This window comes from Hypomesus nipponensis, chromosome 2, assembly GCF_054491055.1.
Source record: "Hypomesus nipponensis isolate SF chromosome 2, ASM5449105v1, whole genome shotgun sequence".
NCBI lineage: Eukaryota > Metazoa > Chordata > Actinopteri > Osmeriformes > Osmeridae > Hypomesus > Hypomesus nipponensis.
In genome coordinates this window covers 20807501-20819545 of record NC_140362.1, presented here as the reverse complement: position 1 = coordinate 20819545, position 12045 = coordinate 20807501, and the positions used below count along the sequence as shown (strand labels likewise).

Here is a 12045-nt window from a genome sequence, read left to right as displayed (position 1 = left end):
TCACGTTTGTGCAACTGTATGCACACAGTTAGCAGGAGCCCGGAGCTCACACAGGACAGGAGGACGCAAATGAGGATCCACTTGCTGTCATCTGTTGTTTGGAGAGAGAGAGGCAGAGTAAAGGGCAAGAGAGAGGGAAACGGTTGTGGAGGGAAAAAGAGAAAAAACGGTTATTTCGTGAAAATAAACAGGATAGATTTGCCCTACAGCTGAGGTTGTTGCTGTCCTTCTCTTTCACAGTACACGTATATCCCAGAGGGTGCCCGCTAATCAGTAGTGTCCTTACTTCCTCTTGGTTTCGTGGCTAGCCCAGTTCCAGGTGTAGTAATAGACACAGGTGTGGATGTGTAAATGGTCTCAGACAGGTGGAGCACTATGGTCCAAAACGAGGAGAGAGAAGGGAGGGTGTTACCATGGTGTCCACCTGGCAGTAATGTCTCCTTTGTCGGAGATGCTATCGCTGTCGGTGTGGTGTCAACATGTAACTAAAGGCCTGTCACTCAACAATTAAATGTTAATTACTGTGTTTTGATTGGTTGGTCGTCTATCTGTGGGTTGTTACATGTTTGGGTGTACATCTGTGTGCATATGCATTCATGCATTCAATGCTTAGAAAACCTGAGATAATATTTGTTCATGCTTATGAACGTTTGGTAAGACTTGTACTAATCCTTGGTAGCCCTTCCCAGCATTTGGTACACTAGTGGATGTTTGTAGTTCAAATGTTGTCATGATTGTGTGTGCTGAACTGGTCTTCAGTACCTGTGTCAGCCGGTGTGTGATTGGTTGTTGGCTGGCTGGGGGCGGGATCACAACTTTGGCAGGGCTTTTGTCTGCACTGTTGTCCTTTCCGACAGGTGCACACGGCGTTACGACTGGTCGAGCACTTGGACTCATACACTAAGTCTACGGAAGAAGAAAAAAACATTGTTAAAAAAATGATAAAATGTGTGAGTGTGTGAGTGTGTGAGTGTGTGTGATGTTGCACAATATCATCACACTACATCCCCCAGGTGATTAACAACAGTAAAATAAAAAATAAAAACTTCCACAGTGAGTTAGTGGCCACGTGATTCAACCACCCTCAACTGTCTCTCTTTTTGACCTTGTGTGTTTTCCCTCTGCTCACTGACATTTAAAGATGACTTATTCTCTTGTTTTTGTACTCTTGAGGCAGATAACGTCTCTGACAACAACACAGTGACATCTGTATTTATTTCCGATGTTTTTCTGTCACTGCGAGGTCGTCTTCCACCACAGCTATTAAGGTGCGTGTTTGCAACCCACCCGCACAGCCCCTTGCCCCCCCCCCCCTTGCCCCACTGGCAGACAACCGTGCTTGCTGCCCGCAAGCTCTCTTTACTTCCCAGCTTGGTGAGTCAGTTAATCAGTTTGTATCTGTTTATCTGTACCCCCCCCCCCTTCTCTCTCTGACTGTGTCCCACCATGACTGGATGACAGGGGAAATCCCTTCAGCACACTGTGTTTTCACCAGCTTTGTTCTCTGAAGGGAGGATGACCTGGACACATTGTTGAGAGACAGTTGGCAAAGGAAATGTCTGAGAGGACCTACAGGAATATGTCTCAATTCAAACCTTACTGGTTTGTCTCAGTTCACGGCTCACACCCAGACACTCATAGACGGACGGCAAAGTCACGTACGCGTGTGTGTGCGCGGGCACACACACTCATACACTCACCCTCTGTGCACAGTGTGCAGATATCACAGGCTTGCTTAGTGTTGTAGGTTTCTGTGTAGAACTGATCTTGGCAGGAACGACACACAGTTTGCATCTTTGATGGCACACAACGTTTTTCCATGTATTTACCTGCAAAGGACACAATAGACTCTTCAATTACAGAACGGATTAAAAGCACAATACTTCTTTCTCAATAACACAAGGTGCTACCAAAAACACGTTATGGCACAGGAAACCCATTAATAATCTATTTGTGTTTTTTAGTTCCATTGCTAACTATTTTATCAAACAACCTCTCAACTAGGATGTTCAACCCAAATTATGGATTTCAAACGCTGAGTTACAGTTAAAGTAAAAATTTAAAATATCACAACACAACATTTCTTGATGAGTACCTGGTGGACACTTTTCACAGCATGATGTGGGATTGGCCGATGGCCAGGGATACTGTTGCCCAGAACAATTGATACATTGGACAGCAGACAATTGGCACAGAAACACTGATAAACGAATGTACCATAACTCCATCTGAAAATAATAGCAAGAGTAAAAGGATACAGTCAATATCGATGCTATAATGCTAATGAAAACATTTTAATATTACTATCAACATAACCTGATGGTGTTCAAAATCCACAGGCACTTAAAAAGTAAAGGCAGAGCATCTTATCATCACAGACAAGAGCGATTTTTGTACAAAGAAAATGGACAAGTCTCCTTGACTGCACAGACCCAGCGATGACCTAACGCTACCGAGGCCCAGTTCAACACTATTACGTCTTAGATACAGCGCTAGAGCGAAAACCCAAGAGAAAGTGTCTTACCGTAGCGCAGTATGAACGTGAGAAAGAGAGAGATGTGACCGAGACCCCTCTGAATGAGACTGAGCGGCAGATCAGATTGTGTCAGGGGATTATTCATAAAATGTCAAAGGATGAGTCATTAGAACCTGGCCTCATCTTTCACATCTTGATCTGTGTGACGAAAATCGGCGGCTCGAGCCCCCCAGCGCTGCACGTTTACCGGTCGCTCTCTTCCTCCCTCCTCTCTTTCCACTTCTGTCAGTGCTTTGCTCTCGTTTCATCAAAAAAAACTACTTTTCTTTTTTTGCTTTCAAAACAAATCTACTGACACTCTTTTGTGTCTGTCAATACTTTTTTCGCTTGTTCTCTCTCTCTCTCTCTCTTTCTCACACTTCTGTCAGCTCTCTCTCTGCCATATGACCAACATTTTTACTAACATACCACAACACATTCATTCTGACCCGGTTCTTTTTTTTTATTACAGTAAGCTGACTCAGATAGTCAAATCAGCTGTGTCTGGATCTGAGTTACACTTCAAAGAAGCCATTCTTTGACAGGATTTTCTCTTTTGAGAAAATGCTTCAAATAGGTTACGTGAATATATGTGTCTATGCAACGTACGTGGAAGGCCTATGCGTGTGCATGCGTGTGCGTGTGTTTAAGTGTGTGTGTGTGTGTATTTTTGTGGCTTTGCTTTATATTTGTAAAAGCTCAGTATGTATACCGTTTAGTGCGCGTGTGTGGCTGAAAATACTCAACACCGATAGTTTGCTTGTCTGTCATGATTGTGGTTAACTCTTCCCCAACTTCATTTTCAAAGAAGCTTCGCAACATAACCTTCAAAGAATTGAAGTGTCATCGCACATAAGCACCAATAAGACCACCGTCTCTCATCTCGCGAGTCTCGTGGCTCTACAAGCGATAGGCTTCTCAAAAAGAGAACATATTACTGTAATACCTGATCCAAGTTATCTGTGATGATGTTTCTTTACAGATTTCGTAGCCTGTTTTCATTAGGCACTTAAAAGTTAAAACTTAGAAAATCCATTATTCCTTGGTTGTGTGTGTGTGTGTGTGCCTGGTTATGGTCTCGAAGCGTGGAAAATGATGCGGTTTCTGTAGGAAGTACTTGTAACTGCTCTGCTGAGCAGCAGTTACATGAGACGATGGCACAACGTCGGAAGCATTTTACTATTTACTTCCCATGGATTCTGTAGTGTATGGAGATACACACAGGAATAAGTTTTTTTTATGTGTCATACCATGACCTCTGACCTGGCCTTGGATAGACAATAACTGTATAAATGCTTTTGGCCAATCCTGGAGCCCTCTCTTCTATTCTGTTCTTTTCTTACTACCCCTCGTGTTGATGAGCTCAGTTCATTTTTACTGCGTTAGCAAATAATGTGGAACATACCAGAGAGTATAATACTTACGTTGTAGATACACCAAAGTAAATATTCAATTTCCACAAAATCTCTCAAAAACAAGTTTATGGACTATTATTCAAGGGGGCTCTGATTAGTTCACGGATGTCAAACACGTATGGCGACAGCAAGAACCTTGCAACACAATCAACCAGCGCTGTCCCATAGTTCAACGCATGGCCCTGGAAGTGTGGAGCAATAGCCTGTGTAATATGCATGACGAGCCTAGTTTCCCGTTTGAGTCCGCCTACCCCACTCACTCTAAGGAACTGAATGCTTCGCGTCTTGAAAGAAATAAACGGATCTAAATGAACATATATTGTAATTTTAGAGACTTGACCGGAACTAATTTCTTTGCAAGGTAAGATAAGATGACGGTAACTCTTCACTTGTCATTGTGGGAAAGTGGTAGATTCATATCGGGATTCTGAGTCAAAATGCGAAGTGGGTGTATGAATCGAAACTAAAAATTGGTATCTTATTTTTCAGTTTTTTTTGCTTTTTGATTAATCGAATCCTATCATTTTTCAATAAATGTTATTGATTAGACTAAATTTGAAAGAAACAAGATAAGTGTTTTATAGAATGTCAACTGCGCAATATTCTACTTACAGTGGAAGTGAAGATATTTCGCAAGCGCATAGCGTATTTTAAACCCACCTAAATGACTAGAGGATTCTAGTTGGTATTTTACATGAAACATTGAAGGTTGTCATGCTTTTATAAATAATAAGTGGCAGTCTCAATCTTGGATGAAATGGATGAGTGTATTGAGCTATGGTTTACTCTGTGTGACAGTGGCACTTTAATCCCTACTTTTAAAGGAGTTAAGTTATGGCGTTACCCTAAAAACAACCTTACAGTATGGAAGCAGCAGTCTTGAGAGGCAAATGCAAGAAAAAGCTACCGGTCTTCGTTCTGCTTTTACTGGTGAGAAAAAGAAAAGTGACAGGAGGTGACGTTTTAATTTAAAAGTATGTAAAAAAGATATGTACTTAAAAACAAATGTGTGTATGTTTTGTATGTCCCATGATGCAGTGCGTGCTGGCCCCCACCTTGTCTGCACCAGCAACGTCCTCTGAAGGTGCCCTGATTGGGCGCAACCACAGTAGTCATGGGAACCTGGATAAATGCCCCATTGGGGATTATATCAGCAACAATGGAGTCTGCTGTAAAAAATGCCATCCAGGTAAGGAGCTGCTGGCCAACTGATCTACATCACACACATCCACACACAGAATCATGCTATATACTGCTCCACCACACTGTATGAAACAGAATCATGCTATATACTGCTCCACCACTCTGCATGAAACAGAGACATGCTATATACTGCTCCACCACACTGCATGAAACAGAATCATGCTATATACTGCTCCACCACACTGCATGAAACACAAAACATGCTATATACTGCTCCACCACACTGCATGAAACAGAGACATGCTATATACTGCTCCACCACACTGTATGAAACAGAATCATGCTATATACTGCTCCACCACACTGTATGAAACAGAATCATGCTATATACTGCTCCACCACACTGCATGAAACACAAAACATGCTATATACTGGTCCACCACACTGTATGAAACAGAATCATGCTATATATTGCTCCACCACACTGCATGAAACACAAAACATGCTATATACTGCTCCACCACACTGCATGAAACAGTAACATGCTATATACTGCTCCACCACACTGCATGAAACAGTAACATGCTATATACTGCTCCACCACACTGCATGAAACAGTAACATGCTATATACTGCTCCACCACACTGTATGAAACAGAAATGCTCAACAAACGACATAGCTATTTCAGTCAAGACAATCACGTATTAGATTTGAGCATTTATTGTCACATGACATGGACATGTAGATTGACTTTGGTGGAGTGGATGATCTCAGGGAAGCACTCCCTGCCTCCTCGATGCACCACATACAGACATGACATATGAGGCAGGGAGCAATAGAGATACAATCCCCCTGGTGGATAGAACATAAAGACAGCAAGGGGGAGAAGGGGACGGTGGAGGGTGGCAGCAGCACTGATCATACAACAAATGGCTGAGTGTGTGCATGTGTGTGCCTATCCGCACGCCTTTTAAAGACGCCTTATCGGACGTGGCCCAATGGATATGCGCTGTTAACATGGGTGTGGTAGTGGGCGGAGTAAAGGAAGGTGGAGTAAGACGCCATACGTCCCTGATAAATGAATGACACGCGCTGCCCGATTGCCCTGCCTGAACTAGCTGCGCTTATAAATGCTGAAGGCACACAGTGACAAGGCCCATCTGTTGCTGTTGAGTGAACTTGGCTTTGTTTTCCAGGGGAGAGACTGGTGGGGGACTGTCCTGAGAGGAACAGCAGGACCTTATGTGAGCCCTGTAAAGAAGGCACCTTCATGGCCAAGAGCAATACTGTTCGCAACTGCAGACGCTGCAGAGACTGCAGAGGTATCTATCATCACAGTGATCTGTCACCTATCACCTTCACCATTGGGGGGAGCGACTGGGAGATTCCTTTTTTGTGTTTCCACTATAAGCGGAGTCAGATAGCTGAGCGGTTAGGGAATCGGGCTATTAATCAGAAGGTTGCCGGTTCGATTTCTGGCCTTGAAAAATGACGTTGTGTCCTTAGGCAAGGCACTTCACCCTACTTGCCTCGGGGGGAATGTCCCTGTACTTACTGTAAGTCGCTCTGGATAAGAGCGTCTGTTAAATTACTAAATGTAATGTAAGTTCTTTGACTGACCCCCCCCCCCCTCTCTTATGTAGCTTCAAATTTTGAGGAAGAGTTGTCACCATGCGAAAGATACAAGGACAGAGAGTGTCGCTGTGTCAAGGGTTACTACAGAAACGACATCGACTCCCTGACACATGAATGCCTGGAGTGTAAGAAGTGAGTATATGTGAGGGGACTGCAGCTTGTTTGGGTTTTTTTTGTTGGAAGTCGGAAGAAAAGTTGTGAACGCTTTTGTAGTTAACGTTTTTGTACTTAAAGAACAGCAGTTGTCAGCCGTTTCAGTTTTTCTGTTTAATCCATTCTACTGAACTAACAACCCTGGTTCTGGACAGATACTATGTCATTGGAAATTTGCTTTAAGACAAAAAATGTACACTCTTTGTAGTTTTCCTGGCCCAAGTTGGATTGTTAACCATTATTTAATACTTTTCACCAGTGTTTGATGACAAGATTATTCATGATTATCACTTCTTCAGAAGCAGGCTCTCAATTGTGAATCATTTCCTCCTCAAAACATTTCCGGTTTCCTCAGCTGTAGGTCCCAAAGGTGTCAATTCCTTTGTGGCCCAGAATCTCCTCTCAACGATCTGGAAACCACAAAACGTGAGTCTGTTCAGGTTAAAAACACTACACTTTCCTCTGCCTGGGCAACAGTATTCGCCTATTGATTGCTTTTGGTGAGAAACACTTTTCCCCTCAGGAAGGGTCACTTAATAACCTTCTCAGCACCTTGGTATCCTCGAACAGCCTGCTCATACTTCTGTAGGAGTGCCTATCAGTTGTGGATTCCTGCCCTCATGACATCTGCAGATTTCAATGATTGTAATCAAAATGGAAGAAAAAATGTTGATGCCATGTCAACGTACAGTTCAGTTTCACCAGTCACCTAAATATGTTTCTCTCTGCTTCCCCACCCAGCTCCGGAGAATGTTGATGTTATGCTCCCCGTAGTGGTTGTGTGCTGCGTCGGCCTGCTTGGGGTCATAAGTCTCGTAACCTCCCTAATAACCAAAAAGTGCGTAAAGAGGAAAATGAGATTAAGGATCGATGGTTCCGCCTCTTTCTCAGACCCTACATCTCGGGACTCTCAGAAATCCACTAAAGTAAAGCTGACCAATACAGTTTATATTAGATTTTGTGTATTTTGATGTTAAACATTTTAATTAATAATTCAATTATTTAAAGTAAAGCAAAGACATTTTATGAAAGACTGAAATGACTAAACAAATGTTTTCACAAACTTGCATTTTTATACTGCCGCACAAATACAGAAGACCAAAAAATATATATATATATATATATATATATATATATAAACAGTATATATAGACTAGTGTATGAAGGTCTGAATGTGTATGTTGTTCCTGTCTGTGTGCAGAGCTTGATCCCCGACCCTGAACGTTCTGAGAGGCAGAATCTGGCTGTACCAACCCAAGAGTGTGAGTCAGACCTACCTGACTGTGTTCCCAAGGAGATCAAGAGTAAGTGAAGTGTGTGTGTGTGTGTGTGTGATGGGTGTGTGAAGTGTGTCATTGTTTGTTTGCCTTGCTTTTGAGGAAATGGTGAAATGCATTTGTGGAATGAACCCCTCATCCATCCATCCATCCCCTTTTTTCTCATCCATCCTCCCTTTATCGCTCATCCATCTCTCTTCTCTCCTGTATCTCTCCCCCTACCTTTCTCCCCCTCCAGTTCAGAAGGTGATCTACTCAGTGCTGGACCTGGTGTCTGTGCGACACGTGAAACAGCTGGTGCGATCTCTGGGCGTGAGCGAGAGGGACATCGAGCGGGCCGAGGTGGATTACCGCTTGGTCCAGGAAGCCAACTACCAGATGTTAAAGCTGTGGGCCGAGGGCGGGGGCGGGGGCGGGGCCAGGGCGGGGCGAGGGGTTCTGCCACGCGCTTTACTGCAGGACCTGCTGGACAATCTGAGGGGGATGGACCTGGGTGGGGTGGCTGAGGAGCTGGAGGAAAAGTTCAGGGTTCAGTAGATACACACAAACATTCACACACACACACTCGCACACATTCACACGCACGCTCACGCGCGCACACACACAAGCATACATGTACATAGTACTATGCACAGAAACACACATACACACACACACACACACTAACATGGTGCTCGAACTGGGAACATAAATCAAACCCTTTCACCCTTCACCTTAATACAGATGTGGGATGTGAAGTTCTTCTGTAGTTGTAGGAATATTCGGTTGCACTCAGTTTATTTCTGAGAGAGGTTTTTATGAGAGCATTATTGATGAGGGGCTTCGGATTAAGCTAGAGGATGCGTATCATGATGTCTATGCCAAAACGTTCTAACATCTGTATTGTCATTGCCTTACCCTTTGTCTTAACCTTTGAACCAAGTTCCAGTCATGTTTTGTGGTTAGACTTGATGGATAGGCTTGTCTTAACTTTAATTCTTAATTGTTTTGTTGGGATGAGGGCATTGGGATGGAATCTAGGGTGATTTTCATCTTGGTGTGTAATTGTGTCTTTTGAATCACACTAACACATACTTGTAATGCACATTTTATGCTACCACAGCTTGCTGTCAAAGTTATGTTTGTTTATTTCTACTCAGTATCTTCTTCATCAGCCTTCCAAGGACCATATAGTATCTTGCCATTTTTATATTTTATTTTATATTCTGTTCAGTCTAATATATCCTGCTGTTAGTGCTCTGTGATTGATCAAATTCTTTACACTTAATCACATTCCAGTATCCATATGTAGATAGGTAGGTGGCACAAAGCTGTTGGCGATGTTTTTTATGAAGTCATTTCCTGTGTGCCAGTGGACAGTAATAAACATCACAACTATAAATAATGCTGCCTCTGTCTCATGATATATGCAAAGTGTGTGTGTGTGGGTATAACTGTGTGTTTATGAGTGAGTGATGGCATGTCTAACCTCAGGCTTTGTCGTCGTTCCACATTCCTTCACAGGCCTTCCGTGTCATGTCAGTCTGGCACTGTCTGTCTGTCTTCTTGTAATCACATCTTTTAATTTCCTCAGATTTGTGCGTTTCTCTGGTCGTTAGGTGACTTTCACTAGCCACCAAGACTACACACACACAGAAACAAAAATCTACACGCACACACAAGACTACACACACACACACAGTTGACGCGGTGTATGGATGAGTTAAGAGCTCAGTAGGGGGTATCTCCAGATGTTGGCAACAACAGGGCTGGCATTACTCCCAAGAAATGACTTTTTGGTTCACAGTCAGATTACTATGTAAACATTCTCCTTTCATTCATTTATTTGGTTTTCATCCAAAGTAACAGAAACAAGAAGAGCCATGTCTGTATCAGTCACCACCTCTTCATTTGAATTTGTGACTTTAAACACATTAGCCAGTCCCAGATATAGATCTATTGTCTGTGGAATGCAGTTTTTCTTGTCAGGTGAGTCATAGGGCGCAGAGGTGCAGGCGAGAGGAAGGTTGCTAGGGAGGGATGAGAACAGGCACAGAGGCAAAGAGCAACATACCCAGAGAAGGTGAAACAGTAGAAACCAAAGATGACTGTGTGAATCAAGATGGATCTAAAGAAGCTCAGGTACGTGAACGATCTTCTGGTGATTCCTGTCACAGAAGTAGTTTTTCACTGTGATTTGTGCTTGCTGGATTGGGTCAGACAGATTTATTGAAATGCAAGGGCAGGGCTCATGTTTGCTTAATGTTTCATGGTCGGTATGCTAATCTAAGAGCGGTTGTTGTTTATGGTGACGGGGGACCCGGTGTGCTTGTTGTTTGGTGAACACGGCCCTGACCTGGAAACAGCGTCTGTCTGTTACCTTCTGTAACACCTCACACACAGCAACACGTTTTATTGAGGATACTTTAGTACCTAGGGTCCTGAATTTCACCTGAATACAAAACATTCGAGTGTGATGTGTAGCCTATTTGTTATGAGGGCACTTGCGTTACTGAGGTGTCAAAACACTTCGATGCACGTAACCGTGGCATGTAGTGTTAGGTTTATAACTGAATACAGCGTGTGTGTTTGTGTTTGACATTTTGTCTTTTAGCGCTTGTCCTTAGAGTAATAATATTTTTTCTTCGTGAACTGAACATGTTGTGCTCAGAATGTGTCAAGAAAAAAAATGAATTCTTGGTAACCAAGACAACTGGTGTTGTGTGAGTGAATGTGTGCAAATGAGGTAGTTTGTAACTCTACATCCTGTTACAAAGAATCATGAGCTTGGAGCATGAGAATTGACTTATTCACTTTTTCCAAACACTGTCATCTGCCACAGCCACTGATGTTGCTATTGTCATTATCATAACCATATAGCTACCTACCTTTCAAAAACACAAGCTAACCTGTTCTAAAATGCATTCATGTAAAGATAAGTTCCTTCCTCAAGATTCCCCTGTTTCAGTTCTTCCTTCTTGGTTGATGAATTTTAAAATAGAGCACTTCCTGTTGGATTCGTGCCCAGACGCTATGACTTCCTCGTTTGCTTTGCTCCACAATGATTCGTGCGTATTTTTGGTTTTGTATTTCTAAAATCTTTCTTCAAAAATAAGTGTAAACAACGAAGGAGATGAGCTGTCTCAGGAGGACGCTACAGAACAGTGGAGAGATGGGGAAGAGCGGGAGAGGGAGGGGGATTCGTTAAATGGAGGGACCACAGCTGCAGAGACCACGACCAACCAGCTGGGGGCAGTAGAATCACACACATTTAACACCTTGAACTATCAGGTTAGTATGGAAAATAAACTTTGCCTTCAACTGTCAGGCATGGCTCACAGGCACCATGTCATCATAGACACCTGTGAGACATGTAGATGATGGTTAGGGTGATAGTTGCAAGTAAAAATTGAATATATATATGCGTTCTATTAAAGAGACACTGATTTTTGTTTTCTTTTAGAGAAGAACCCAGCAGAAAGTCGTAACAGACTATGCCACAATGAGCAAGGGATCGTCTCCATATGTGAAACCGCGAACAGCACTGAAACAGGTTCTGTTTAACCAGGGAGCGCCAGAGAAGTGCTCATCGCCTGAGGTACTTGACTGAGACGGAATCCTCCGTCTGCACATGCTAATGTTGAAGGACGCGCACACCCGACAGAGCAGAATGTCACTATAATGGTTTGATTCAAAGTTTGTACCTCCCCCTCAGGAACGGGGTCAGCTGGACGTGTTGAAGCGGCTCCTGGAAAACTTCCCTGTGCCCCAGTGCCTTAGGTGGAGCTGGGGGGAGGGGGACGAGAGATCCACCCTAGAGAGCAGCTGGACAGAAATAGTGCGCTCTCACACGGTAATTTACCAAGCGAAAAAACATCGTGAGTCAGAACAATACATAGGTGTGAGCCACACCCTGACTTCTACAGT

General features: G+C 43.2%; 2 protein-coding genes across 3 annotated transcripts in view; both read left to right on the top strand.

Annotated features, from left to right (window-relative positions):
• Positions 1-4140: 4140 nt before the first annotated feature.
• tnfrsf1a (tumor necrosis factor receptor superfamily, member 1a) lies at positions 4141-9523 on the top strand. Its single transcript, XM_084668774.1, has 9 exons — positions 4141-4291; positions 4755-4860; positions 4969-5119; positions 6271-6396; positions 6718-6841; positions 7218-7288; positions 7604-7788; positions 8064-8166; positions 8378-9523. Exons 2-9 carry the CDS (start codon positions 4795-4797, stop codon positions 8674-8676), a joined length of 1125 nt encoding a protein of 374 aa, XP_084524900.1. The 5' UTR covers positions 4141-4291; positions 4755-4794; the 3' UTR covers positions 8677-9523.
• Positions 9524-10910: 1387 nt separating this feature from the next.
• Positions 10911-12045, top strand: part of plekhg6 (pleckstrin homology domain containing, family G (with RhoGef domain) member 6) — a 7852-nt gene continuing 6717 nt past the window's right edge. For both annotated transcript variants that reach the window (XM_084668773.1, XM_084668772.1), the window contains exons 1-3: positions 10911-11409; positions 11582-11716; positions 11834-11971. In XM_084668773.1, the coding sequence (XP_084524899.1) occupies positions 11621-11716; positions 11834-11971 (234 nt within the window). In that variant the 5' untranslated portion in view covers positions 10911-11409; positions 11582-11620. The remainder of the gene's footprint in view (positions 11410-11581; positions 11717-11833; positions 11972-12045) is intronic.